Here is a 25,358-nt window from a genome sequence, read left to right on the forward strand (position 1 = left end):
GGCTCAAAACTCGACCTATTTTCGATGCACGATCTATACAGGTTTCTCATACAAAAAAAAATAATGCCTCGTGCTTTTTGATCTTGCTTTAACTTCTGAGGTATGTTCGAAAGTCTATCGAGAACCACTGTACTGTATGTGGAGCTGTGGAGCTTATCACACTATTTCTTTAAAGCCAGGCGTATCCCAATGCAATGCTGACAGAATATAAATAATTTCAACAAAATGTACAGTACATACAAGGCCATCTATTGTCTAAGATTGAAAGTTCCGGACAAGTTCGAATCAATCGTCGTGATTTCCGTCAGAGATAAGGTCACTAAAGACAACACCAAGGATATGTCTAAATTATAGCTTATGCCGATATTTCTTATTCTATAGGTGATAAGCCATGCTACGTCGATCGACAACGTGGTGCTCGGTAAGATACTCCGTAAACACCGAAATCGGACCTACTTGCACTGTGTCTTGCGGGTGCGGGATGGTGATCATTACGGAGAAACCACGAGTCCCTGAAATAGGCATATAGAATGGATACGTGCTGCTCAGGCTTCAGCCAGCTAAACGTGGAGACACCAGTAAGAAGAAACACAATAAACCGTCTAGAGTGACGCTCCAGGGAACAAGTTTCATTTCAGAGATTACTCAGCACTTCATAGAAGAGCGTTGGCTATTACCAATGGTTATGGCTAGACAATTACTGTATAGAAGAGACCGTTGGGGTTCCGGTGACTATCTGCAGCCGTATCTCCTTGAGGGAGGATATCTGAAATGAAAGACATGCCAAGATTAACGCCGATAACGATGCTTTTAACGAGTAATGCGCCCGTGGTCTGTTGAAAGGGTGATCTAGCAATGAGTAGCAGAGTGGCAAGGGATAACGGGAAGGGGGAGGATCGGTGTGGACGAGCTCAAAAGCTTGAGGGCACAGCATTGCGTAAGTGACCCTTGAAGAGGATACTGATGGGAAATTATTGATGAAGCATCATAGTCATTTTCAATGCTAGAGAAATGCTGTTTCCTGCTTGCCATAACTATTCGTTTAAGAGCTGAGTTACTTAATACCACAACTTGCTCTCGTTCTCGTCCCGTTAGTTATGTTGCAGGTTCAAATATCCGCAGATCGCATCCAGGATGGAGGCGCACCATGGGACTTACAGCCCACGACTGTGAAGCAGCCAGATGACACTACAGAGGGGCATAGTTATATTCCACGCAACAAGACTGAGTACTGAACCATAGCCTGTCCAGAAAGGGAAACAGCTGACTAACTTGTCTTCTCACTCTCTGCTGATCCAGAGGTCACTAAGTACTCATACCTACAGTATATCTACGCATGGAAGGATCATGGGAACGTGAATGAGATATATGAGCATGGTTATAAGTAGTCCTTGAAAGGCAACCAATCATAGTCCTGGACGAACGGATCCAACTCGACACCAGCAAATCGGCATACCGTACCTACTCCTAACCGGCGTTTGTCGGTAGGAAGAAAAAAATGTTCTGTCGATCTTGTCCAGTATTACTTAAAGCTCCTTCCACCATACCAGATAGCCCACTCATGCAGGGGACACCCTTGCACATGAAAGTCCACGTAATTGGGATGATTTGAAGACTACTTTGAGAAAAAGGGAATAACCAGAGGGAGCCAAGCTAGGAAACGGAGGCCCTAAGTTGTGACTAGGGTGGCATAGAGCCATGGATGGGAAGACATCTTGAAGCTCTCCCAGGTCCCAACGACTCTCACGGGTCCGATGATGACCCTGAGGGGATTTCTCGGTCAAGAAGGGTCTTGCTGTGAGCTCGAGTGGTAATTAGTCTGCTTTCGGTCCGATATTATAGTTTGCAGGCTTTTTCTTCCGGGTCTTCCAATTATTGATGATCATATACGTAATTCCATCCATGTTGACTGGGGAATCATTCCTCGTTGGTCATAGCGTGGGAATTGGAGCCACGAGGACAGAAAAGATCCCTTCCCATTTTATAGATAGGCAGAGACAGGCAGCATGAGTAATGAGTCAGACGAGAAGGTAGTTATCGTCAGAGGTCACTCACTTTCCATCAGACAGACAGAAAAGCTTCAGCGGTTGTCGCTATATTTTTCTCGGGTGGGACCTCCGATCCGGAAGGAAAGAAAACGAGCCAGGAGCGGAACGGCTGGCGGCTGGTCGACCACACAGCAGAAATGCTCTTACAGAAGAATCCACCGGCTACCAACGCGAATGCAGATCGGAGGGCAGGAAGGTTAGGACGAAGTTCAAGTAGTGGAGCGACGATGTTTTTGCAGCGCAACCGCGGAGAGCGACGGTGGGGATGCCAGGGACCGGATGGGGACTAGCGCGATCAGATAAGATCCAAACGCCAATCGTACGACGGGATTCGCGGGTCGCCGAGAGCGGTCACATGACGCCCGGTAGCGACATCGGCAGTCACGTGTACGCACGATAATCTAATCTGATCGCGATCTTCCCGCCCCTCCAGCCTCTCTTCCTCTTCTTCCTTTCTATACTGATCCTGTCCACCGCATCGCTCCTCTGCCATCCCATCATCCTGCTCGCCAGCGCGGAGCAGGGCGCCGAGTTGTCGAGTCGCCCGGCTCATTGCAATCGCATATGCACCTTTCCCTCCGGCCGATGCATCAGTGAACCGCAGGTCGGCTGCTCCCCAGCTCTACCCGAGCCCGTATCCGAAACGGCTGACAATGCAATCAGAGAACTCCCCGTAAGAGAAAAAAAAAGTAACATACCACAACTGCCAATGGCGACCCCAACGACCGTGTCAACGCCGTCCTCTGCTGGATCACCACCAGCATTGGCCCCGGTGATTGCTGCGCGTCCAGCTTTGTCCATCAAGCCCGCTATCTCGGCAGCGCCCGCGACATCCCCGGCTCCGGGCACACCCGGCTCCGTAACAACGAAGGAGTGGGTAATCCCTCCACGTCCAAAGCCAGGTAGGAAGCCTGCCACGGACACACCTCCAACGAAGCGCAAGGCACAAAATCGTGCTGCGCAGCGCGCTTTTCGTGAGAGGCGCGCTGCTCGAGTCGGTGAACTCGAGGAACAGATCAAAAACATCGAAGAGGAGAACGCGAGCCGCGAGGCCAGCTTCAAGGAGCAGATTGATAACCTTTCCACCGAGGTGGAGCAGTGTCGCAATGAAATTTCATGGTGGAAAGACCGATGCCATGCCCTCGAAAAAGAAGTAGCTGTCGAGCGAAGCGCCAAGGAAACTCTGGCCAAGGAACTGAGATCATCGAGCTCAAGTAGGAGCAACGCAACTCCGGACATCGTGCCCCTACCTCCTCGCAGATCTGCTAGAAACATTCAGACAGCCCGCGAGGCTTCATCCGCCCAACCGGTCGCCTCGTCTACTGCTCAAGATGCACAGCAGGATGTTCCATCGGGTTGCAACAATTGTTCTCAGGCCCGCTGCCAGTGCATCGAAGATGCCTTCAACATAAATACCATCACAAGCGCCAATGACAGCTCCTCCCAGAAGCGTGCCCACTCGCCTTCTACCGCAGGTGGGAAGCGCCTTCGTACTGAACCGGACATCAAGACTGAGCCGGAAGAGATGGAGATTGACTTCACCTCTCGTTTCGCAATGTCTTCTCGAGCCCAGGTAGAGGAGGAGCCTCCCGCTGCGTCGCCTCACATGGTCGATCCGTGTGGTTTCTGTCAGGACGGCACTCCTTGTATCTGTGCCGAGATGGCCGCCCAAGACCGAGAGGAGTCGCAACGTCGAGACTCTTTCGAGAATACCCGCCTGGCCCCGATTCAGAATCTGTCCCAGTTTACACCTCCACCCTCTGAGGGAGATGTCCGCTCTGAGCTCACTCTCCCGTCCATCAATCAGGCAGCAAATCCTTGTGCCAACGGACCAGGAACATGTGCTCAATGCCAGGCTGATCCACGCAGCACCCTGTTCTGTAAAACACTGGCTGCATCTCGTTCGGCAAGTGCCTCTTCAGGCTGCTGTGGAGGAAAAGGTGCGGATGGCGGATGCTGCCAGTCCCGTCCAGCTACTCGCAACAGCAGTCAGAGAACTGAGTCAATCTCTTCTCCTTCTCTGACCCTTACATGCGCAGACACCTTCACCACCTTATCCCGGCACCCCAAATTCTCTCGTGCTACGGATGAACTAGCGGCCTGGCTGCCTAAGCTCCACACGCTACCTAACCCCCGTGATGTCGCACCCAAAGATAGGAACAGAAATGCCATCGACAATCGTCCAGCCATGGAGGTTGAAGCAGCCAGCGTGATGGGTGTTCTGAGATACTTCGATCGGAGGTTCGCGGACAAATAATCTGCCCTCTTCGAAGAAAGCTGACGACGAAAATTACTATTAATGTTGATACCCTGCCATTCGTATGACGAGTGGCCTTTGAAGAAAAAGAAAAAGAAAAAAAAGAAAAATGCAGTTTACATCGCCGTACACTGCTAGCGTGTGCCGCTGATGATTGATCCCGCATTCTAGCGGAATCGCGCGTGGGGATGACGGAGATGGTTTCATTCAGTGGTGTCCGACCAATACTTTTCTTTTAACGGTTTCTACCTGTCTCTTATGTGCCCGCCCCTACAGCCTTGTCTCCTCGTGGCACTCGGCGGCAATCGATGTGGCTACGAACACATCAACCCCAGCACCGCCTTATATTAACCGTGGCTGCTTAGAGGAAACTGTTATCTTTCTCGGGCTGGCGTCATCGGCGTTTCTAACTGCGGGAATAAAAAAAGCGAGGAGGAATTTGCACTTAAAAGGGAACAATGTACGCGACGAGATAATGGCTTAAATGATACCTATGGTAACAGGGAGAGAAAAAAAAAAAAGATATCAAACTAGAAAGAGCCAAACATGTCGTAGCACATGGGGGGGGAGGGGAATGGGGTAGGGAAAGCAAACTTGACATTTTTATTCTTCGGAAGCCTGGATTTTCTTTTGTATATACATACATAACCCATCCTGTGTATTATGGACACCTTTCAAGGGCTTTCTTTATGCCTTCCTTCTCTCCGGTCTAGGCTGGTTCCCTGGCGTTGATAATGATATTTTTTTTTCCCTTCTGTATACTGATCACCCCACTCGGTTATTCATACGTTGTAAGGAACCAATTATTATTGACCTGTTGTATATGTTTTTCTGCGTAGATGCGGGTCGGATGTCTTCAGATAAGTATCTGAAGCATATATATCTGGATTCAAATAAGCTATAGTTAGTTCTCTGACTACAGAGTATCATCATAAGATGAATTCTCCAATGTTGCAGTAGGTATGGAAATCCATGGAGATTGACAGATTAATAAAGGGACAAGTCCCAGTCCCAGTATATAGTATATATACACAAGAGCATCGTTGTTTTCCTTCCGATGCTCAGATATCTTGTGCTGGGATCGACACGTGAGATACATGGCTGCGTAAGAGAGACATAAGGGTTCAACGGAACTGTCCAACAGAACCTGCAGGAGAAGAGGAGAGTCGGACACCGAGAACGGAAATAATAACAAAAAAAAAAAAAAAATAATAATCAGATATGGATATCAACCTGCGAAGATCATTACTCCCGCCAAACACCCGGGTTTCAGGCCGTCTAAAATACTCCACCACTAGTTCTGCCCCGCGCACCGACTGGGCTCATCCCCGATGCCGCAGTGCTTGTGACCATCTCTTCTTCGCCGCCTCCCATGGCTGCTCCGAGGAAGCCTGCTCCCCAGACGCCAGCGAGACCCCACATGCCGACTCTCCAGCCGCGATAGAGACCCTGGAGACCTTGGCCTTGCCGTCTGCGCTGGCGCGAAGGCACAGATTTGCCAAGCATCTCATGGGCCTTCTCCGTCTCAGAAGGCGAGGGACTGACTCCCTCCTCGTAGACAATGCTCCACATCGTTCCCACGACTCCACGGTAGGAGCGCGGGACGGGAACAACAGTCTCGATCTCCGAGCTTGGCTGCTTGCTGGCAGTGGCGGGTGAGGGGATCGTAGGACTGATAGGAACACGGCCCTTCTGTTGCAAGCTTGGAGATGTAAAAGTGGCAATCTGTGCCCGACGGAGAACGGTTTCCAGGGGATACTTGATACCCAATTCGAGACAAGAGGCCAGAAAGGAGAACATGCTCCACGAGGATGGGTTAAGAACGGGATCGAGAGAGAGATATGACTTGAGGAATAGAGGCGTGCTAGTGCTCAGCAAGTTTGGAAGACTGGAGTGAAGAATGGTGATGGGGATAAGGTGAGGCGGAATCATGTAGCTCGGAGTTGGAAGCAGACGGATGGCGCGCAGCAGGGAGCGAGGGCCATGGGTCACAGGCGTCAAGATGAGGTACGTGCGTGCAGTATCGATTGGAGAGAGAATGATGGATGAGAGTGCAGAAGAGATGAAGGACAAGATTAGAGTCGTGATGGGTGAGGCGGCCGTCAGAATGTCTGCGGTCATTGGTGATGCAATCGCTTCCTCTGGCATACCGAGGACGGCCGACAGCAGACTCCTGATGAAGGTATTCAAAGTAGGGAGCAGCAATGAGTGAATAAAGGTCGCATTGGCACCCTTCCAGACCGACGTGGGCCCGCTTGTCGACCACAGTTGCGAAAGGACCTCCATCAGGGACGAGGGGTTCTTGATCACCAATGCATGTCTCGGAGGAACGCCCGGGGATGGTATATAACCACTTCGATCCGTGATCCGGTGTCGAGAGCCTCGAGACCTTGGTGTAGAAGGTGCAGCACCGCCTGGAGCGGCAGACGTAAAGTAATTGCTCTCATCGTCCGATGACTGTGAATCCTGGAGAGAAAAAGGAAGAAAAAAATCAACACCCCTCATTCGTAGCAGTACACAACGGAGACATCCAGCATACCTCTTCAAAATATTGTTCTCTATAACCCTGACTGCGTCTCCGTGTCTCATCTGGCAGCGCCTGTCCGCCTTGCGCGTCGGGAACGACATAAACCTGGAGGATGGTCTTCGCCACGTCGAATGGCTGGGCCATCAACACGCTGGTGTATCTCCATACTGCACGGTCGAGGACCTCTCGGACCCAATCTGATACAGAGGGCGATGCCTCCAAGTAATCCGAGTAGTCTAAATCGGACAAGAGGTCTCGTGCGGAGCTGCCGAAAGCTTTGGTCGATGCAGACGCGGCGTCAAGCGGTGCAGAAGCGTTGGAAGTCGGGCCAGGAGACAGCCCAATCTGGGGAGGGACATAGTACGGACGCAGGGGATTTACCCCTTCCCGCGAGGAGCTCATGATGACCAGCAGAGCCTCAGCAGAAGATGGAGAGACGCAGGATGGTGAGTCGGACTGGCGGATTCGGGGAATGGAAAGCTCGGAGTTGGCGTGGAAGGCCGAGCGATGATGCAGTAGCAAAATAACTTAGCAAAATAAGATCCGCCCGGCGCTTTTTTGCCAACTGCAGAAAGTCGAGTCAACCAGTCGCTGTTCTCGCATTTCTCGCGCCTCAATCTCTCCCCTCCCCCACAACCGACTTCTCCGCTGCTCTTGACCGGTTCTCCAGCTTGTGGCTTCCAATTGTGTTTTTCTTTTAAGAAAAAAGAAACAACAATGCCGTTGTGGAAAGAGGCGTCGCTGCAGCTGCGCTACGCAGCGTCCAAGGCCGCCGCTGGAGATCGGATATGCCTTGCCCAGTCGAAGAGATTCCTCACCAACTCGGTCACTCGACGAGGTTTGCAGAATGCAGACCGAAATATCAGCAGCAGGCGATCCATTCACGTTTGGAACGGACTGAGGAATCACGGTCAAGCACACAACACTGCCCTGGCGCGACGACATTTCTCCGCCACTGCAGGGCAAGCTCATGGCCATATTACACCACCGAAGCCTGGAGAGGAGTAAGTATACCGGATTAACAAAAGACAGTGCAGTCTTTCTGATCGACTGTTAGGATCAACGTTTCCTTTATCGACAAGGACGGTCAGAAGCACGACTTCCAGGTGTCTGAAGGTGACAACCTGCTAGATATTGCCCAGGCAAATGATCTGGAGATGGAAGGTGAGGAAACAATCTTGTCTCATAAATATCGAATGATCATGGCCATTGCTGACGTCGTATTTCATCAGGTGCTTGCGGAGGCTCCTGTGCCTGCTCAACCTGCCATGTCATTGTCGAGGACCCGGATATGTACGATAAGATGCCTGAGCCGGATGATGATGAGAACGACATGCTGGATCTTGCATTTGGATTGACGGAGACTTCCCGCTTGGGTTGTCAGGTGGTAATGAACAAGGAGCTGGACGGATTAGTTGTCCGGCTTCCTACCATGACCCGAAACTTGCAGGCAAGCGATTTCGAGGACAAGAAGAAGTAGCGTATGGTTGATTGTCTTGACCATGACAGCTGCCGCCGTCAAATTGTATTGTAGATAGATATATATAATTACCAGGAAAATGTGTTTACAGGCAACGATTAACGGCAGATGGGTGTAACTTTTGATTCAAATGAGCACAGAAGAAACATATATAAGATCAAGCCCTCCACCAACGCCAGACATGCCGGGGAAATAATTTGAGGTATTACATCCTCAGGCCTCTTCGATATTTAACCCTTTGCCTTTCTTCCCGTTGATCAGCTCCAGGAATCCCTGTTTGCTCACTTCGTTAACCGCCTTCTCCCTCTCGCCCACGCCTATAGTTCCTTTCTGCCTCTCTGCACGAGCGGCCTCTTCTCCACGGACTTGTGCAGCTCTCACAGCATTAAACAACTTCACCACACCGCGCTGGGCGATCTTCCTGAGCCGTCTCTCCTCTTCTGCTGTCTCACCAGCTTCGCCTCTCTCGACACCCAGCACATCCCGTACACGGCCTCGGTCGAGGATCTCCTTCTTTTCCGCACGAAGCTTGGCGCGCGCGCGTTGCTCAAGCTTCTCGTTCGAAAGTTCTGCAGCTGTCTGCGTGGCGGTTCTGCTGCGAGAAAGCACTGGATCAGCGCGGACGGAGCTCGGCAGTTTGGTGGACAAAATCTTGGAAATAGAGGTCGAGAAAGCAGTGGGATCGTTGCGTTTGGAGGTCTGTCGTTTCTTCCGAGAACCATCGTTATTTTGAGAGCCAGCGTCGGAATCGTCTTCGTCAGAAGATGCCTCTGCATCTGAAAATTCGTCGTTTTCCTCGATCTCATCCTCATCCTCATCCTCATCACTCGAACCACTTGCGCTGCCTTCGTCTGACTTTGAGGCATTCTCGCCCAATGACTTCGGTGTTTGCGTAGGCTTCGCAGCTTTCTGGCTCTTTGCCGCCTTCTCCTCCTTCAATGGGCTTTCACCTTCGACATCAGAATCTGCGAGGTCCACCGGCTGAAAGTCGCCCTCATCTTCATCCTCCGAACTGCTGTGGTATGCGGCTTGCTTCTTGAACTTCTTTTTCGGTCTGGCGGTTTTCAAGCTGTCCAGGACCTTGCGCTTCTTGAGAACTGCAGGCGCCATTGTGGATCTGAGCGAATAGGTTGTGCTGATAGTTGAGGATCGCTGGTGGTCTTGATATTTTTCTGCCGCGATAAAGTACGGGTTGAGACTTTTTGGGCGAGCAGAAGCGCTGACGGCTCCGGTTGGCTGCAGCTTCCTCCGCGAAACATCTCGGTCAAGCCACATCCCACGTTGCGAAGGCGATTCAACTTGATTCCTGTCAGACGCCCTTCCGTTCCACTGAGATACCCATCTTTTTGCATATATTAATCGAGGACACGCTTCCGTCCTGTCTTATTCTTTTTTAATTGTCCGGGTTCCTTGATACTCCTTCAATATGGTCCTCCAGGATCTGGGGCGGCGAATCAACGCCGCTGTCGGCGATCTGACACGGTCGAATAATCTCGATGAGAAGGTAACTCACTGAGAATTAGATTCTTTGCATGTGGACTGACGGGAAATCTTCCCAGGCATTTGATGATATGCTTAAAGAGATTTGCGCCGCCCTCCTCTCCGCAGACGTCAATGTCAAACTCGTCCAGAGTCTCCGCAAACAGATCAAAGCCAGCGTCAACTTCTCGTCCCTCCCTTCTGCAGTGAACAAGAAGCGATTAATCCAGAAGACCGTCTTTGATCAGCTCGTCACTTTGGTCGATCCTCATGCTGAGCCGTTCCGCCCCAAGAAGGGACGGCCAAATGTGATCATGTTCGTGGGTCTACAAGGTGCGGGAAAGACGACAACATGTACGAAGCTAGCAAGGCATTATCAGACTCGAGGGTTCAAGACGGCCCTCGTTTGCGCTGATACCTTCCGTGCCGGTGCTTTCGATCAACTGAAGCAGAACGCTACGAAAGCGAAGATCCCATACTACGGTAGCTTGACACAGACGGACCCCGCCATTGTTGCGGCGGAGGGTGTTGCGAAGTTCAAGAAGGAGCGCTTTGAGATTATTATCGTGGATACCAGTGGTCGTCATAAGCAGGAGGAAGATCTCTTCACGGAAATGACTCAGATCCAAACCGCTATTACCCCAGACCAGACGATCCTCGTCATGGACGGCTCGATCGGTCAGGCTGCGGAAGCGCAAGCATCAGCTTTCAAGGCTACTGCTGATTTTGGAGCAATCATTATCACGAAGACTGACGGCAATGCCGCTGGAGGTGGTGCTATCTCTGCAGTCGCAGCTACGCATACACCTATCATCTTCTTGGGTACCGGTGAGCACATGATGGATCTGGAACGCTTCGAGCCGAAGGCCTTCATCCAGAAGCTCCTGGGCATGGGTGACATCGCTGGATTAGTTGAGCATGTGCAGGCCGTCACAAAGGACTCTGCCACAGCCAAGGAAACATATAAACACATCACTGAGGGTATCTACACGGTTCGTGATTTCCGCGAGAACATTACTTCGATCATGAAGATGGGTCCTCTGTCCAAGTTGTCTGGCATGATCCCCGGTTTGTCGAATTTGACTGCTGGTCTCGATGATGAAGACGGCTCTCTCAAGCTCCGTCGTATGATCTACCTCTTTGACAGCATGACAGCTGCGGAGCTCGACAGCGATGGCAAGATCTTCGTCGAGCAGCCTTCTCGCATCGTCCGCATAGCTTGTGGTAGCGGAACGACGGTGCGCGAGGTCGAGGATCTTCTTTCGCAGCACCGCATGATGGCCGGCATGGCCAAAAAGGTCGGCGGACAGAAGAAGCAGATGCAGCGCGCACAGAACATGCTCAAGGGCGGAAACAAGGAACAGCAGATGGCTGCGATGCAGAAGCGCATGGCCGCCATGGGCGGCGCGGGTGGCATGCCCGGTATGGGTGGACTGGGTGGAATGGGCGACATATCCAAGATGATGCAGATGTTGCAAGGTCAGGGCGGCGGCGGCATGCCTGGACTGGGCGGGATGGACTTGCAGAGCATGATGAGCCAAATGAGTGGCTTGATGGGTGGTGGTGGCGGCGGTGGAAGAGGAGGACGACGGTAGACGACAACGAAGCTTCCTCAGTCATCTTTTCTCTTCTGCTCCAATTCTCTACCCGTGTCAATTGCGGCCATGTCGTTAACCCTTTTCACGATGCATGTCTTCGGCGTTTCTGGTGTTCCACACGATGGCTTCAAGCCAACCTATCTCTATATTTGTATACTGTAACCTGCTAAAATAGTACCCACTTTCGGACAATTTTCTCTAGTGACTTTTCGTGCTCAACTCTATTCTAGTATATGATGAATTCTCTGCATATGCTATCGAATATAACGTCACAAGTATTACTATCGGCCTGAGTTGGGAGTAGAACAAGACAAAAAGGGAAAAAAAAGAGAAAAAGAGAAAAGGGGTTCAAAAAGGCAGAATAGGATAGGAAATCCCATGTAGTTTCGCCCATTGCACAAATGGAAAATTATCAATCAACGCGTTCTGCTTTCCGCTCCTTTTCAAGAAAACTCCACCACTTCTCTCGAACATTATCTCTCAACCAGCCTAGATGCTCCTCAAATCGACCAACAGCTTCTTGTAGACCCCATCCCGAAGACACCGTGTTGTCAAGGAGGACTCTTCCCGGCGGGAGCTTGAGAGGCGCGTATCCTGGAGGATAGAGCGGGACGGCAAGTCGGTACTTCCAGACAACCTCCCCGTCAACATAGAGAGAGTATGTGAGGACCGAACTGGGTGTGGGAGGACTGGTTGGGTCGTCCAGGTTGGGGTTCTCCTCGTCGTAAATATCGATGTCGATCAGGCCGAATTTGCTGTTTCCATTCGGAACGTATTTCACGGTCACGTCCTCGTCGTCTGTTTGATAATATGTCCTGATGGGGAGGTAGAACATGCTTAATGGGCCGACACTGAATTCGTGTAGGCCGTCACCAGCTGTGTCAGGGAGGAGGTCATCGGGTCTTAAGTTCAATGAAGGGTCGGGGAAGCGCGTGGCACCGAATTCATGCCTATCACCGCTGAGAAGGACGATGCGCACCCCGAGTTCACGCTCCGCGCGCCACATAGCCTCGAACACGATACGTCGCTCGTTCAAGAATCCGCCCCAGGTGTCGGTCGTGCCGACGTGCCAGTTCTTCGTGAACGGCACACTGGAAGCTACGATCTTCCATTTCACGTCTGCAGGTTCTGGACGCGCGAGGTAGGCCAGCAGTGACTGCAGTTGGGCAGAGCCGAGAATGGTGGAGTTTGGCTGGGCCGGTTCAGAGCGATAGGTGCGCGTATCGAGCATAAAGAAGGATGCGGGTCCTTGGATAAACGAGAAGTATGTGGTATTTTCAGGGGCGGCGAAAGGGGATGGTGGAATCGGCGGATTGACGCTGACATGGTAATGAGCATACGGCTCTGCAGCTGCCGGATACGGTGGTGTCGTGTTTCCCTTGGACCAGTCGTTTGAAATTTCGTGATCATCCAGAATATGTAGCCAGGGTAAATCGATAGCTGGACTTTCCTCGGGGACATTCCAGGAAGGAGACTTGTACACACGACGGTACTCGCTTCTGTAGTGCGACTGAGAAGATCCGAACCGCATGGGAACATCGATATAGATGAAGTCCCCTAGAAATAGCATGAAAGAAGGCCGGATAATGGACGGTAGTTTGGAAACAACCTCAGCGGCATACTCAATGCCAGGGATGCGCAGAGGATGTGAGAATGGGTTGTACGGGAAATTCGGCTTGATACAACTCGACGTGAGGAAGCTTAACCTGCTTGCTGCCCGCGATCCTGGTGTGGGAGCGGTGATAAAGGTGCCAGTTTTGTTGTTCGACAGGGAGTATCGGTATTGCGTGGATGGTTTTAGATTCTTCAGTGTAACTGGATACGTGTAGTCGGTGGTGTCGTCCAGCGCGTAGATGATGCCCTCCTGTGTCCAGCTCTCGTTCGGCTGCATAGATGCTTCCTGGTGGTACACCACCAAGGGAAGCTGTGCACGATCTGGCTCCCGCACCAGCAACTTTGCAGTCGTCGGGGAGACATATCCAATGCGAGAAAACGCGAGACTACTAGTCGGGTAGAAGATCATACCACGGAAGAGAAAGTCAAATGTCAACAACGCCAACAGTACATTGACTCCTGCCGTAACCAGAGTGGATAGTCTCGATTTGCGGGAGGGAAGTCCAGTCAACAAGGTCTTCAGAAGGGAGCTGAACGACTCGTCCTCTCTGGAGGACTTGACTCTTCTTTGAAATTCATCAATTGCGGAGGACTTGGATTCATCTGCACTGTCTGTCAATCACGAGATCCCTATTTGGTCAGACCATCTAGAAGCAGATATGATAGCTACCTTTGACTTTCTGAGTCTTGCTCGTTGACGTCTCGCCATCTGCGGGCTGCGCAAGCAGAGCTCTCAGCGACGTCAAGTAGACTGCCAAGGACGTGAAAATAACACTTGGTATCACGCTTCCGGGGATCTTCGCATCCAGTATTAGCTGGGCGAACACACAACAACCACAGATTCATCCAAAACGATAATACGTACCCATCGAAGGAAGAAGAAAGTAGCTAGTCTAAGGATCGCGGAGCTTGTCGCGGCCGCGACCTCCAGCAGCGACGCCATGGTCGTCTAGTCGAGAATGAATTGGTGCCTTTGTTTGCCTCTCTATGACCAGCCAGAGAGAATCATTGCATCAACATTGACAGCTACCAGAGCTTGTTATTTGCTTTTCTAATTCTTCTTGTTCTTCTGCTTCCTCCTCTAGAGTGGCCGACAAAGATGGAATGCGGCGGGAGTTGACGATGATCCCCTTGGTTTGTTTTTGGGAAAGGCGGTTACTTATGACGACATGCATCGCTTTCTCGGGACAAGAAGCCAATTCTTCAACAATAACATAACAATGCAATTATCATACTGGCCTATTGTATACTGAATAGCCACTACTCGATCTGGTAATTAATTAAACCAGCTGATTGGGGATCTGGAGAAGCACTACTTAGCTCGTTTGTGACAATACAATTATTACATGCATGCATCCATGCCAGATTCCAAACAATCCATTGATCCTAGCGCTATTTCTAATCGTTTCTTCCCCCATTTCCCGAACACCACAGCGGCACAGCCATAGACCTCCTGGTTCTTTTGTTATGCGCCGCCATACGGTTAATATAGCTCAATAAGCTCATGTCCACTCCCTGTTCCTCTCTTTACAAATGTCATTTTGTTATGTTTTAGCCCGCATAATCATAAAATCCAGATATCTACAGCGATATTCCATGTGGTTTGGGCGGTGAGGGAAGAATTCTCAACTGTTCACTGCTAGTGAAGTATTATTATTACTACAGTAGTTAATTAACTAACTACTACATACTACAGAGTACTAAGAGCCCAGTTGCTGTCCGATTGATTAGTTACTACTCCACATGATAGCTACTTCGAGTTGGACCTCTAACTGCCTCCACCTCGAATCTTAAGAGCTTTAGCTACATAAGCTAGTCTATCACCACTTCTACATCCGGCTATTTACTTGTCACCGTTGCCAATGGGAAATCAATTCTGATTCCGCGCGCACCCCCACTACAACCTGCTTCGCAGTATCTTCCCCTCTACACAATATGAAAACAAAGAGTACGTCTCGATGTGCCGATCATGCTGGAGCTATAAGTCCGTGAGACCCGACACACTGGTGGGTGCCCAGACTTTTCAAAAAGCAAATTTCATGGAGAGAGCAGCGTCGACCATTTCACGATGTTTGATACGCTGGTTTCCCGTGCAGCCGTTGCTGTGGGCTGCTATATCTGTTATGTTGCTGTGATCCTTATCTATCGATTCTTTTTTCATCCACTGGCGCATATCCCAGGCCCCAAACTGGCCAAGGCGACGTACCTGTATGAATACTACTATGATCTGTATCTCGTCGGCCAGTATACCTTCAAGCTGCAGGAACTGCATAAGAAATATGGTATTTATTACTTTCCGTTCACGACATGGGCAATTTGGCTGACAACATGCTACAGGCCCAATTATCAGAATCAATCCCGATGAAATCCACATCAATGACCCTGACTATATCGATGAAGTGTATAACATGGGCCGCGTACATAAAACGCCAAGACTCGCAGAGGTCTTCGGTCCTCACCCAGCTGTATGCTAAATGTATCGCTACGCCTCTCTTCAGCTGTCACTAATAACAACTAGATCATCTCGACGCAACCTCACGAGCTCCACCGTCTCCGAAGGAGGGCGATAAATCCCTTCTTCTCCAAGAAAGCGGTTGCTGAGTTGATTCCGGCCATCCAGAGCCCCCTTGACATCTTATGCAAGCGCCTTGATGATGCCAGTAAGACTGGAGAGACCCTGAACATGAAATATATGTACGCTGCCGTTACGATGGATATCATCCGCGACTACTGCTTTGCAAGGAAGCCCGAAAATGTTTTCAAGCCCGATTTCGGTCGCAAGGCCTTTGATGATGTCGATGGGTTCCTAGAAGCGAGCATTCTGGTGAGTCAAAGGGGAAGTAAACGTCATTTGACCATTATTAATGGAGACAGAATGTCCACATTCCTTGGTTTATGCGTATCAGCCTCTCTTTGCCGGTAAGCCTTCAAAGATCAAAGGCCCAGTGTGAAGCGCACGCTCACTCCTTGTAGAACAGTGTCAACAAGATACTTGCGCCAGCAATGGCAGATATCTTTGAATTCCGATCTGTAGGGGGCCCTTCAATGAACGTTGGACGAGGACTGAATCAGGAGCAGGAGCTCTCACTGCAAATTGAAGCCATTCGCCATGGCGAAAACCGATCATACGAAAAAGCTGGGCACCGGACCGTGTTTCATGAGCTTCTGGAAAGCAAGCTCCCACCGGAAGAGCTGGAGCGCGATAGGCTCCGTGATGAAGCTTTCGGTCTGGTGACTGCTGGTTCTGGCACCACGTAAGGAATTGACCAGCAGTCAACCAGGGTCTTCAGCGCACACAACTAACTGATCGCAGAGCATATGTCCTTCGAGGAACGTCTTATCATATCGCAGCTAACCCTTCAATCCGTCAAAGACTATACGACGAGCTGAAAGCTGCCATGCCAGACCCTTCCCATCCGCCCTCCCCCCAGGAACTGGAACAACTTCCTTACCTATCCGCTGTGGTTCTCGAAGGTCTCCGTCTCTGCGAACCTGTCTCACATCGAAGCAATAGAGAGTTTCCAGACAAGGCTTTGAACTACCACGGTTATATAATCCCCCCAGGTACGGGGGTGGGTATGACCTCGTATTTGACCCATCACAACGAGGAGATATTCCCTGAATCGCGAGTCTTCCGACCTGAGAGATGGTTGGAAGGAGGCAAGCAACTCGAACGGTACCTCGTCTCTTTTAATCGCGGTACTCGAGCATGCTTAGGACTGAACCTTGCCCGCACGGAACTCTTTATGATCCTCGCAGCCGTGTTTAGACAATTCGACTTTGATGTGTCCGAGGTTTCGAGGAAGCGTGACATTGATGTCAGTCGAGATTTCATGCTGGCTGGACAAGCAAAGGACTCCCCAGGTATCTTGGTCAAGGTCAGGAAATATTAGTATGCACAAAAGGAAAAATTGGACTGCTTCTGGCTCTTCAGCACTAGCCACGTATAAGGCAAGGTGATTCACAGCATCAAGTCCTGTACATAGTTATACGTTCCTTCAATAGTTTTAACTGGCCAGAAGTCCATACCGTTCTAAATTATCCGTGATAACATGATCTTCAAAGCCGCATGATTGCTTCACGCTCTCTATATAAATACTATGTTCCGATAATCTCATCTTATACATAAAACCTTCTACCTACCGTTGATTCATCATATCCCTGAGCACATTCATCACGCTAGCCGTCATTGGACCATGCGACAAAACTGCCCGAGCGGCCGTCACAACATCCTTCATACCCATACTCAATGACATCTCCGCCGCCCACTGCCACGGCTTCTCTTTATCCCCAGGCAACGAATTAAAATACTCCCACCCCATCACGCCTCCAAACCCGGGAAATTCCTCCCGCAGCACCGCCAGGATAGCAGTGATCTTCTCTCTAGGAACAAACCCCTGCGACCCATTCCCCGGGTTCGTGAGCAAACCGTACACAATCTTCTGCGTCGGCCACCCTTGCGTAATCATCGCAGCATACATGCGTGGATCTTCTGCGGGACCCCAACCATTGTAGAATTGCGTATTATACCAGCTGATCTTCGATCCTCGAGCTTGCTCGAGTTGGCGGTAATCGAACCCGGAGAGGTTACCAAAGCCCAGCAACGCAGCAGCCACGGGAGCCAGGGTGATGATGAAGCCATCCCCGAGATCGGCTTTGAGGCGGTCGATGAGACGGATGATTCCCTGAAGGGACATCTCTTCTTCCACGTCGAGGTCCAGGCCATCGAGTCCATGGCGACGGATCATGGAGAGTAGAGGCGCGTAGTATGCTTCGAATTGTTCCGGGGTGCCATCCAGACGCTGGAAACTGCCTTGAGCGGCACCACCTAGCATACCCATAACCTTGATCCCGGCCGCCTTCACTTGAGGCACTTCCTCCCAGAGCGGCGCGTATACTGGACTGTCAGGCGGGTCATCGTTCAATGTGATGTTTCCAGGCCCCGAATTGAGATGGATAGCTGCGATGATGATGTGCGTGATACCCGTGCTGTTGTGTAGCAGGGGGAGCATTGACACGTACCCGGCATCTCTGGCGCAAATGGTCTGGTGATAGCAAATGATACGCGGTCGGTTCAATGCAGTAGCCTGCGTGGGAATGATGGGTGGCATGTTTCTTGAGGCTAGGTATCTAGTAATATCGGGCAAGAGAGTGGTTTCGAATTGTTTGGTTTCCTTATTGTTCTCATGGGCCTGGTCCCGTTTCCCATATATTCAGACACGCAGATACACAGCAAGTATCTTCGTTGTAGTTTTCTTGCTGTTTGTTTATATCACCAACCCCATGATAGGTCTCACTATCAGGACTGCCGTAACTGACAGATAAAGGCTCCCGATTACCAAATCCGATGCGGGCGATGTCTAGAAAGGATCGATGGCCTAGGAGACAAATAGCGACAAGAATTGGCTTTACTGAAAAGAAAGAGAAGATCTGTACAGTCCAATGAATCGCGAATCGGCTTAAGATGTATTCTCTACCGGATCTCACCCCCACAGTCGGTGGGCTGTTGATGACTAATCGGTTGTTGTCTTGGCAGGTCAAATTAACTATATATTGTGAGTTAAACAGCATTCATATCGTCGCATAAAAAAAAAAGAAAAAAGACAGATGGGAAACAGTTGAGGCTGTTTGAAGCCGTCATTTTGTTTTGGTGGGATCCAGTCACTTTGGTAAGCTTCGAAAGCAAGGATATAATGCTTGATCGCCAATAATTCGGAAATGTGCCCTGTCAGCCAAGGCAAATTAGATTAGATTCGACTAAGTATAGCATGTTCGTGTACGCGCCATATAGGGACATCGCCGCAACAACAATCATGACTAACCAGACCAAACGCAGAATGAACCCAGAGTCTCGCAAAAAAAAAGTCTACTCGAAGCCTCAAAAACTTATATCGCCACAAACCCCTTGCTCGTGTATGGTTCAGTCCGTATCAGAGGAAATAAAAGGATAGCTCTGGACAAAAGAAATAAGAATATCACAGGCTCTCCATCGATCTCTTTACCAAGCAGTGTGACCACCATCAATTACCAGATGACCACCTGTCATGAAGCTGCTGGCGTCCGAAAGCATGAAGATCGTTGCCCCCGTGAACTCCTCTGGCGTGGCCAGTCGGTTGAGCATGTTTTCCCGCTCCCATGTCTCCTGCAGACCGGGAACCTCCTCGAAGTTTTTCTGGACCATGGGTGTGATGATGTGGCCGGGACATAGGGAATTGACGCGGATTCCAAATTTGGCCCATTCCATGGCTAAGTTGCGAGACAGCTGAATAACCGCTGCCTTGGATGAGTTGTAGACAGGCGAGTTAAGACCCTTGTTGGCGATAAATCCGGACATCGAGGCCACAAGAACTATTGAACCAGGACTCTCGAATCTTATCATCTGCCGTGCTACCGCGTTCGCCGACATGAAGACTCCAGTATAATTGACATCAAGCATCTCTGTCACATCTGCACATGTATAGTTGACTGCTTCTTTGATCTGCTGCACGCCTGCTGCTGCGACAAGCCCGTTCATTTGGCGCCGTCGCTCTGCGATAGAGGCCACGACCCTGTTTAGTATCTCCATATCTCGTACATCGACGTGGTGATAATGTAGCTCCCCCTTATGTTTCTGCTCCTTACTCCATTCCTGGGAAGCAGTAAATTCAGGGTCTGGCTCGACCAATCGGTCTAAGCAGTGCACTGTTCCATGTACTTTGATTAGTTCTATGTTCTAATCGAATCATGTCTTTCGATAATAATAACAAAAGGTACCGCCGGAAGCTTTTGAGGAGACATACCTTCAGCGCCTGCCTGTACCATGGCTTCTGCAATCATGAGTCCTAACCCTCGACCACCACCGGTTACCACATACACTTTATTCTGAAGACTAAAGTCAGGATACGCGCTTCTTGGAACCGGTTCCTTGCGCGATTCCTGGCTGCCATCCAGTATTGGTTTGGTTGGAGTCCGCAATGACACCGCTTTTGAAAAGGTCATTGGTTTGATGCTGCCCATCCCGTGGACTGCTGTCGGGAATGCAGCGCGGTGCGCACTACCTGACTTCCAGGCCACAGCCGTGGAATCAGGACATACTCGCGCGCATTTTGTGAGAAGCCCTCGACCTGTGCGGATTGCTGAAGATGAAAGTGCCATGGTGTAGCAGCCTCAGCGCGGTTCGCTTTCTGTGTATTTGATGCCTTTTACTTGTGTAAACCAGTTGATTTCCTTCCTTTCAGTCTGGTACCAGGGGACGTGGTAGGAGGTCCTCGTGGGTTTTGTATCGTCCTCAAATTCTACGATGCTGAGCAGCCGGCCTATCAGGTCCCACCAGACCACGCGAAATGAAGTTCATCGTGAGACTGGACATGCCCATTCTCCTATGGCGACAGTGTCTGATACGACGGCTTTGCTGACCGACCTACGAATCCTGGTAAGCTGTCCCTGCTCTCGACGGGTCTGAGCCTTGGAAGAAGTCGCTGCCAAGCCTCTTAGATCGGAGCTGTGAAGTAGATCGGATGATGCTGAGCTCTGGCACCGGAGAATGAGCGCCTGTTGATGGGCGGATCGAACTTACTGTTCGAATGTTCCGTGGACAATGTATCTTGGTCCAGTCTGACATCACCCGCCTGGACTTTCGTGTTGCATCCTGTGGCGTCGCTATCAGGGACGTCTAGACTCCTTGCCAACTGCCATGCGATATCTCTTGCCAACGCTGTTAACTGGAGAGGACTCGAAAGACTATGTGTTGGCCATGGCAGCTAAACGAGATTGGCGATGGCCTTACTTAGTCTAGGCCTCCCCGTGCCAGTAGCACCAAAATAACAGCAACTACACATATACTGATATCCTTTCTGGGCATACGTAACGTATGCCGCAAATAACAGTGGGTCCTATATCATAAAAATCGAATGTGAGCTGCTGAAGTCTTTGCATGCGATGGCAAAGGCCCCAGTATCAATCCATCTCGTGTTTGCGACTGAGTTCACGGGATGATGTCAACTCGCGATATCTGATCAGCCCTACAGTCAAGACCTAAATTGAGCCTAAATCGACACCGATAGACTGTTCCACTAACTAGGGCCATTGCAGGGCCTCTTTCATACATTGTAGATCGTCCGCGGAGAGGTAAATATTGTGCAAATTTCTGCTATCTCGTCTCCAGTACTCCTTGTCTGGACTGATGAAATAACTGCGCCATAGGACGTAACCAGGTATTATAGACAGAATACCTATCGTGGGGTTGTCAGCTTGTCACTCTTGTCGATGTATTTCTGCGATTTCCGGTATCAATGCTTTTCCGTGGCATCATATATAGATCATCCCGTGCCTGAGCCATTGGCGAAACCAATCTTGGAAAATGGGTAGCGGGATTCACTTCCCCACGAATAATAGACGCTAGCCACAGGCCCCATCTAGGGCTTCCAGAGAGCATCTATCGCCATGGGTGCGAACTGCGAAGGACATTCGGCGTACTCGAGTAGTTCATGTCCCTGGCAGTCGCCTCATTGCTGCGCGGCAAAAACTGATGACAGGATAGTGACATGAAGACCCAAAGATTGTTCGTATATAGTTCAGTAATAGTAAAATAGATCTGCTTTTGCATCTAATGTCTCTGCTGAATATTCCACTATAATTCTCGACGAACAAGCTCCGATGATGGCGCTTCGTCTCTCTCGCGTGTATCATTTTCGCCTAGCTCGACAAGCTCCGGTGGCTGCCATGCGCAGCATGAGCTCTCCCTCGAATCATCCCAACCCAGGTAACTTCGCCAATCGACCCCGAGAGCAGCTCTCCGAAATTGGTCGCAAAGGAGGGTCCAAGGGTGGAAAGGCCACCGGCGTGGGTGGATTTCATAACATGGATCCGGAAAAACAGGCATGATCTGAAAACGTCCTTGCTTCAGCAATGAGATCCGCTGTACTAACTTGGATCGATCGATGTATAGCATGCAATTGCGTCTAAGGGCGGACGTGCGTCGAGAGGATCATTTGAGAAAGGTAGCGAACGAGCGCGGGAAGCCGGTCGTAAAGGTGGTCGTGCTCGGGGAGGCTCTGCGTCGTCCTCAACCTCATCCACATCCTATGGCGAGGAGTTTACAATATAGGAAGACACAAATAATGATGACTTGAGATGCTGTAATGATAATGTTTCCCTGGTGAACACCGTGTCTTGGGCGCGTTATTCACAGGCACGGAGCTTAGGTACTGGGGACATCAGGTACAAGTAATCCCGTTAAGCACCGCCCAGCCTCAGGTGTAGAGTCATCCATGATACATAGAAAGTCCACGACCATAGCGCAGAATTAGAATCACTAGTGAACTAGTGGGGAGATCATCACGATCTTGAACTTTTTCAATAAGATCAATTTAATTCTACTCTAAAGCCGGGGCTGAGACCCAACCACACTAACCAGAACGGGAGCGCCATAAACAACTCACTCCAAGACTTGAGATCCCCATCGATCTTCACCATCATTAAGACCTCATTTGAGGTGAATTCCCTGCCGCTTCTCTTCGTTATTTTTTGGTGGCATGTGTGCTTCGTTCATATCGTTCCAATGAGTGGACATCAGCTATCTTGAACAGCTCAGCTATCTCATCCTATCCGTACAACACACCGTCGCGTCCGGTCGGACATCGCAGACGCGTGCAACGACACCATGGCCGGACCAGGTTACAGCTCACCCTTCCCCACGACCCACGATACCATCGGGGCTTCCACTCTGGCAGCTACCCCTGGCTATATGCCTTCCTCACCGCCGCAATCTAATCACGACTCGGACGACGCCGTGAGCCATCTGAGGAACTCCGTTTCCGAACAAGTCGCGGCGCAGAGATCGGGCGACCGACGAAGCGACAGATCCAGAAGCTCGTCACCATCGTCGCAAGCCTCGTCTTTTGACAGTCGCGACAATCTCGAAGCGCGACTCGCGGACTATACGCTAGATCTCAGCAGGTTCTCTGGTGAGGAGTTTGGTCTAGACGAACGAGATGACGACCGATTGCCGGATCTGAGCGCAGAAAAGGAGGAGAAGCTGTCGGATATCGGCGGACCGGAGGATTTCACAGAGCACATGGAGAGATATCTTTGGGGCGATGGCCTTTCATCGGACGACAAGAAGAACGGCAACAAGCCTAAGGAGGAGGGGGAACGTCTCGAATCCTTGGTGGAAGACGAAGAAGGGGAACTGGGCGAATATAGCGAATTCGGTCCACCCGTCGATATGTCAACACCTTCACAATTTCTACGGAGGAACCCACATACCAGTAGAGAAATGACGCAATTGGAAGGCATTGAAGAGAGTCCCCCGCAGAGTCCTCGCGGAGAGGCATCACCATCCGCGCGCAGGCAGAAGGATGCTTCTCCGGAAGATGACTCCGGCGATCTGCGCCGCCAGATTGAGCAACTTAAGGAACAACTTAGAGAAAGAGATGAGCAGCTACAACAAGCAGAGAGGACAAAGGCTCTCGAGGCAGAAGCAGCAGCGGAGCAGGCCACCCATCTTCAAGAGGAGCTGAGCCGGAAAGCTGCACTATTAGAAGAGGCGCATGAGAAGCATCAGAGAGAAGAGGCTGCGCTTCATGAGCAGATCGAATCGTTACAAAGGCAGAATAGCGAGAAGGAACTCTCCTTACAGAACTCCAAGTCTGACATGTTGAGACTCGAAGCCCTTCAGCAGCAGGTCGAGACGCTGCAGGCGGAGCTGAAGGGACGGGATGAGTCACTGGCGGAGAAAGAGGAGAATAACGGGACCATCGACTCCTTGAAGGCGGAGTTGGAAGTTGCCCGGGAGGAGATCAAGAAGAGGGACGAGGCGCTCGAAAGCAGCATCTCGAAGCTTAATGAAGTTACCACAGCAAAGGACCGGCAACTCCAGGAGAAGAATACTGAAATAGAAACACTCAAGGCTCAGATTAGTGACCGGGATCTCGAGATCGAGAAACTCGAGGATGAACTGGATGCTGCGAACGATGAATCCGAGGCGTTGGAAAAGAAGATAGCTTCCCTGGAGAGTAAAAACAAGCCTTTGGAAGAGAAGAATACCGCGCTCGAAACTGAGCTGGGAGATGTGCGGTCCCAACTTACTGCACAGGAAGATGCTCTCAAAGCTGTCGCTAGTGATATCTCGGTTCACAGCGAAGGGAAAACGGAAGGAAGGACAGAAGGAAAGACGTTTACAGATATTCTGGATGTCATCAAAGGTGCGTTTCTAACAGAGATGGCGTTACCTACGACCTTACCGACAAGCAGAACAGATCTGGAAGAAGAGGCCGAAAACCTGCGGAAACAGCTTACGGAATCCCAAAAACAATCAAAGGAGGCTGCATCCACGAAGGAGACTCTCGAAGCTCAACTGAAGCGCTCCGAGGAACAATTATCTGAATCGCAAGGACTCATCACCACCATCGAAGCCGAGAATAGCCGCCTGACCTCTCGAGTCGACGAGCTTACCTCCAGTCTCCAAAAGCTCCAAGGCGAGTCGCACGACATCAAAGAGCAGCATGCCCAATTACTGGAAACTATCGACCGCATGCGCAAAGAGAAGGAAGCTCAACAGCCTGCTGGCCCGCCTTCCCCGCCATTCGAGTCTGCTCCAGATCTCGCTGTCATCACAGAAGCCCACCAAGCACAGCTTAAGAGCCTGCAGACTGCGCACGCAACTGCTATTTCCACCTTGCGCAGCTCCCATGCAGAGTCGCTCCGCAAACTCCGCAATCAACTCACGGCCGCAGAGACACGCGAGTCGGAACTAAAATCCGAACTGGATCGTCTTCGCTCCTTCGACTCAGAGCAGAGATCCGAAGTGGAAGACCTTTATGCCGAAATTGAAAGACTCGAATCGATCATAACTGCCAAAGAAGAGGCGGCAGCAGCACTGGACCTGCGAATCGCCAAGTCCGTCGAGAAGCGCGAGAAGGAATGGGAACGCAGAATAGATCTGCTATTGAAGGAACGGGAGAAGATGAGCAAAGCACTCCTGTGGGCCTGGGGAGAGAAAGAAGTCGGCGATTCCGTCAAAGATAACGGTGACGAGAACCGTAAGGGACCCCGGCAGGGATACCGGTATAAGTACGTTGTGAGGGGATCAAAGTAAAGGAAAGGTCCTACGATAATCCCTTCCTTAACAAAGAGACTGTTATTATTCATCCATATCCATACGGTGTGCTGGGGCTTTTTTTTGAATCTGGTTTTGAAATATTTGCACGCATTTAAGGCTGGGGCAGGTTGCATATGGTTAGGGGAAGGGATACGGCGCTTTCGTTGTCTTTTCATTTGAGGGAGTCGAGAAACTGGTGATGGGGGCAGCATAGTTAACAATACTATTATTAGGAAGAATGAGAAGCCTTTAGAATATTATGTTTTGCAATCCAGA

The 25,358-nt window shown here is 50.5% G+C and overlaps 10 protein-coding genes across 10 annotated transcripts; 5 read left to right on the plus strand and 5 right to left on the minus strand.

Moving 5' to 3' along the window:
• Nucleotides 1–2,006: 2,006 nt before the first annotated feature.
• Nucleotides 2,007–4,305, plus strand: C8Q69DRAFT_486221 (putative bZIP transcription factor; the record flags this gene model as incomplete). The annotated part of the gene is made up of 2 exons (XM_028631885.1): nucleotides 2,007–2,244; nucleotides 2,810–4,305. The coding sequence occupies 2 exons, from the start codon at nucleotides 2,007–2,009 to the stop codon at nucleotides 4,303–4,305; spliced, it is 1,734 nt and encodes a 577-aa protein (XP_028485835.1).
• A 1,183-nt stretch (nucleotides 4,306–5,488) lies between these two features.
• On the minus strand, nucleotides 5,489–7,325 carry C8Q69DRAFT_464370 (mitochondrial carrier domain-containing protein). The gene is made up of 2 exons (XM_028630413.1): nucleotides 6,845–7,325; nucleotides 5,489–6,771 (listed from the first exon to the last, which is right to left on the minus strand). The coding sequence occupies exons 1-2, from the start codon at nucleotides 7,232–7,234 to the stop codon at nucleotides 5,584–5,586; spliced, it is 1,578 nt and encodes a 525-aa protein (XP_028485836.1). The 5' UTR covers nucleotides 7,235–7,325; the 3' UTR covers nucleotides 5,489–5,583.
• C8Q69DRAFT_464371 (2Fe-2S iron-sulfur cluster binding domain protein) lies at nucleotides 7,326–8,412 on the plus strand. The gene is made up of 3 exons (XM_028630414.1): nucleotides 7,326–7,836; nucleotides 7,890–7,996; nucleotides 8,065–8,412. Exons 1-3 carry the CDS (start codon nucleotides 7,550–7,552, stop codon nucleotides 8,310–8,312), a joined length of 642 nt encoding a protein of 213 aa, XP_028485837.1. The 5' UTR covers nucleotides 7,326–7,549; the 3' UTR covers nucleotides 8,313–8,412.
• Nucleotides 8,413–9,569, minus strand: C8Q69DRAFT_464373 (DUF1665 domain protein). Its single transcript, XM_028630415.1, has one exon. The coding sequence runs from the start codon at nucleotides 9,420–9,422 to the stop codon at nucleotides 8,526–8,528; it is 897 nt and encodes a 298-aa protein (XP_028485838.1). The 5' UTR covers nucleotides 9,423–9,569; the 3' UTR covers nucleotides 8,413–8,525.
• Nucleotides 9,570–11,585, plus strand: C8Q69DRAFT_464374 (signal recognition particle protein SRP54). Its single transcript, XM_028630416.1, has 2 exons — nucleotides 9,570–9,816; nucleotides 9,872–11,585. Exons 1-2 carry the CDS (start codon nucleotides 9,739–9,741, stop codon nucleotides 11,384–11,386), a joined length of 1,593 nt encoding a protein of 530 aa, XP_028485839.1. The 5' UTR covers nucleotides 9,570–9,738; the 3' UTR covers nucleotides 11,387–11,585.
• Nucleotides 11,586–11,593: 8 nt separating this feature from the next.
• On the minus strand, nucleotides 11,594–14,408 carry C8Q69DRAFT_235832 (alkaline phosphatase family protein). The gene is made up of 3 exons (XM_028626440.1): nucleotides 13,869–14,408; nucleotides 13,674–13,800; nucleotides 11,594–13,606 (listed from the first exon to the last, which is right to left on the minus strand). Exons 1-3 carry the CDS (start codon nucleotides 13,944–13,946, stop codon nucleotides 11,802–11,804), a joined length of 2,010 nt encoding a protein of 669 aa, XP_028485840.1. The 5' UTR covers nucleotides 13,947–14,408; the 3' UTR covers nucleotides 11,594–11,801.
• A 663-nt stretch (nucleotides 14,409–15,071) lies between these two features.
• Nucleotides 15,072–16,896, plus strand: C8Q69DRAFT_506399 (putative benzoate 4-monooxygenase cytochrome P450; the record flags this gene model as incomplete). Its single annotated transcript, XM_028632798.1, has 6 exons — nucleotides 15,072–15,285; nucleotides 15,341–15,468; nucleotides 15,522–15,827; nucleotides 15,878–15,922; nucleotides 15,977–16,257; nucleotides 16,317–16,896. 6 exons carry the CDS (start codon nucleotides 15,072–15,074, stop codon nucleotides 16,894–16,896), a joined length of 1,554 nt encoding a protein of 517 aa, XP_028485841.1.
• A 161-nt stretch (nucleotides 16,897–17,057) lies between these two features.
• Nucleotides 17,058–18,457, minus strand: C8Q69DRAFT_464382 (putative class III chitinase). The gene has a single exon (XM_028630417.1). The coding sequence runs from the start codon at nucleotides 18,112–18,114 to the stop codon at nucleotides 17,143–17,145; it is 972 nt and encodes a 323-aa protein (XP_028485842.1). The 5' UTR covers nucleotides 18,115–18,457; the 3' UTR covers nucleotides 17,058–17,142.
• Nucleotides 18,458–19,001: 544 nt separating this feature from the next.
• On the minus strand, nucleotides 19,002–19,981 carry C8Q69DRAFT_400821 (oxidoreductase; the record flags this gene model as incomplete). Its single annotated transcript, XM_028627901.1, has 2 exons — nucleotides 19,002–19,684; nucleotides 19,783–19,981. 2 exons carry the CDS (start codon nucleotides 19,979–19,981, stop codon nucleotides 19,002–19,004), a joined length of 882 nt encoding a protein of 293 aa, XP_028485843.1.
• Nucleotides 19,982–21,640: 1,659 nt separating this feature from the next.
• C8Q69DRAFT_506402 (hypothetical protein) lies at nucleotides 21,641–22,088 on the plus strand (the record flags this gene model as incomplete). The annotated part of the gene is made up of 2 exons (XM_028632799.1): nucleotides 21,641–21,823; nucleotides 21,930–22,088. 2 exons carry the CDS (start codon nucleotides 21,641–21,643, stop codon nucleotides 22,086–22,088), a joined length of 342 nt encoding a protein of 113 aa, XP_028485844.1.
• Between the last annotated feature and the right edge of the window lie 3,270 nt (nucleotides 22,089–25,358).

This window comes from Paecilomyces variotii (assembly GCF_004022145.1).
Source record: "Paecilomyces variotii strain CBS 101075 chromosome Unknown C8Q69scaffold_4, whole genome shotgun sequence".
Taxonomy (NCBI): Eukaryota; Fungi; Ascomycota; class Eurotiomycetes; order Eurotiales; family Thermoascaceae; genus Paecilomyces; species Paecilomyces variotii.

Coding starts and splice junctions, on each gene's coding strand:
- C8Q69DRAFT_464371 (XM_028630414.1), top strand. CDS start 7,550: ATGCCGTTGTGGAAAGAGGCGTCGCTGCAGCTGCGCTACGCAGCGTCC. Junction 7,837..7,889: donor CCACCGAAGCCTGGAGAGGA/GTAAGTATACCG, acceptor ATCGACTGTTAG/GATCAACGTTTCCTTTATCG. Junction 7,997..8,064: donor AAATGATCTGGAGATGGAAG/GTGAGGAAACAA, acceptor GTATTTCATCAG/GTGCTTGCGGAGGCTCCTGT.
- C8Q69DRAFT_464370 (XM_028630413.1), bottom strand. CDS start 7,234: ATGAGCTCCTCGCGGGAAGGGGTAAATCCCCTGCGTCCGTACTATGTC. Junction 6,772..6,844: donor GAGAACAATATTTTGAAGAG/GTATGCTGGATG, acceptor TTTTCTCTCCAG/GATTCACAGTCATCGGACGA.
- C8Q69DRAFT_464373 (XM_028630415.1), bottom strand. CDS start 9,422: ATGGCGCCTGCAGTTCTCAAGAAGCGCAAGGTCCTGGACAGCTTGAAA.
- C8Q69DRAFT_235832 (XM_028626440.1), bottom strand. CDS start 13,946: ATGGCGTCGCTGCTGGAGGTCGCGGCCGCGACAAGCTCCGCGATCCTT. Junction 13,801..13,868: donor CTTTCTTCTTCCTTCGATGG/GTACGTATTATC, acceptor CTGGATGCGAAG/ATCCCCGGAAGCGTGATACC. Junction 13,607..13,673: donor CAAGACTCAGAAAGTCAAAG/GTAGCTATCATA, acceptor CAGACAGTGCAG/ATGAATCCAAGTCCTCCGCA.
- C8Q69DRAFT_464374 (XM_028630416.1), top strand. CDS start 9,739: ATGGTCCTCCAGGATCTGGGGCGGCGAATCAACGCCGCTGTCGGCGAT. Junction 9,817..9,871: donor CGAATAATCTCGATGAGAAG/GTAACTCACTGA, acceptor AAATCTTCCCAG/GCATTTGATGATATGCTTAA.
- C8Q69DRAFT_464382 (XM_028630417.1), bottom strand. CDS start 18,114: ATGCCACCCATCATTCCCACGCAGGCTACTGCATTGAACCGACCGCGT.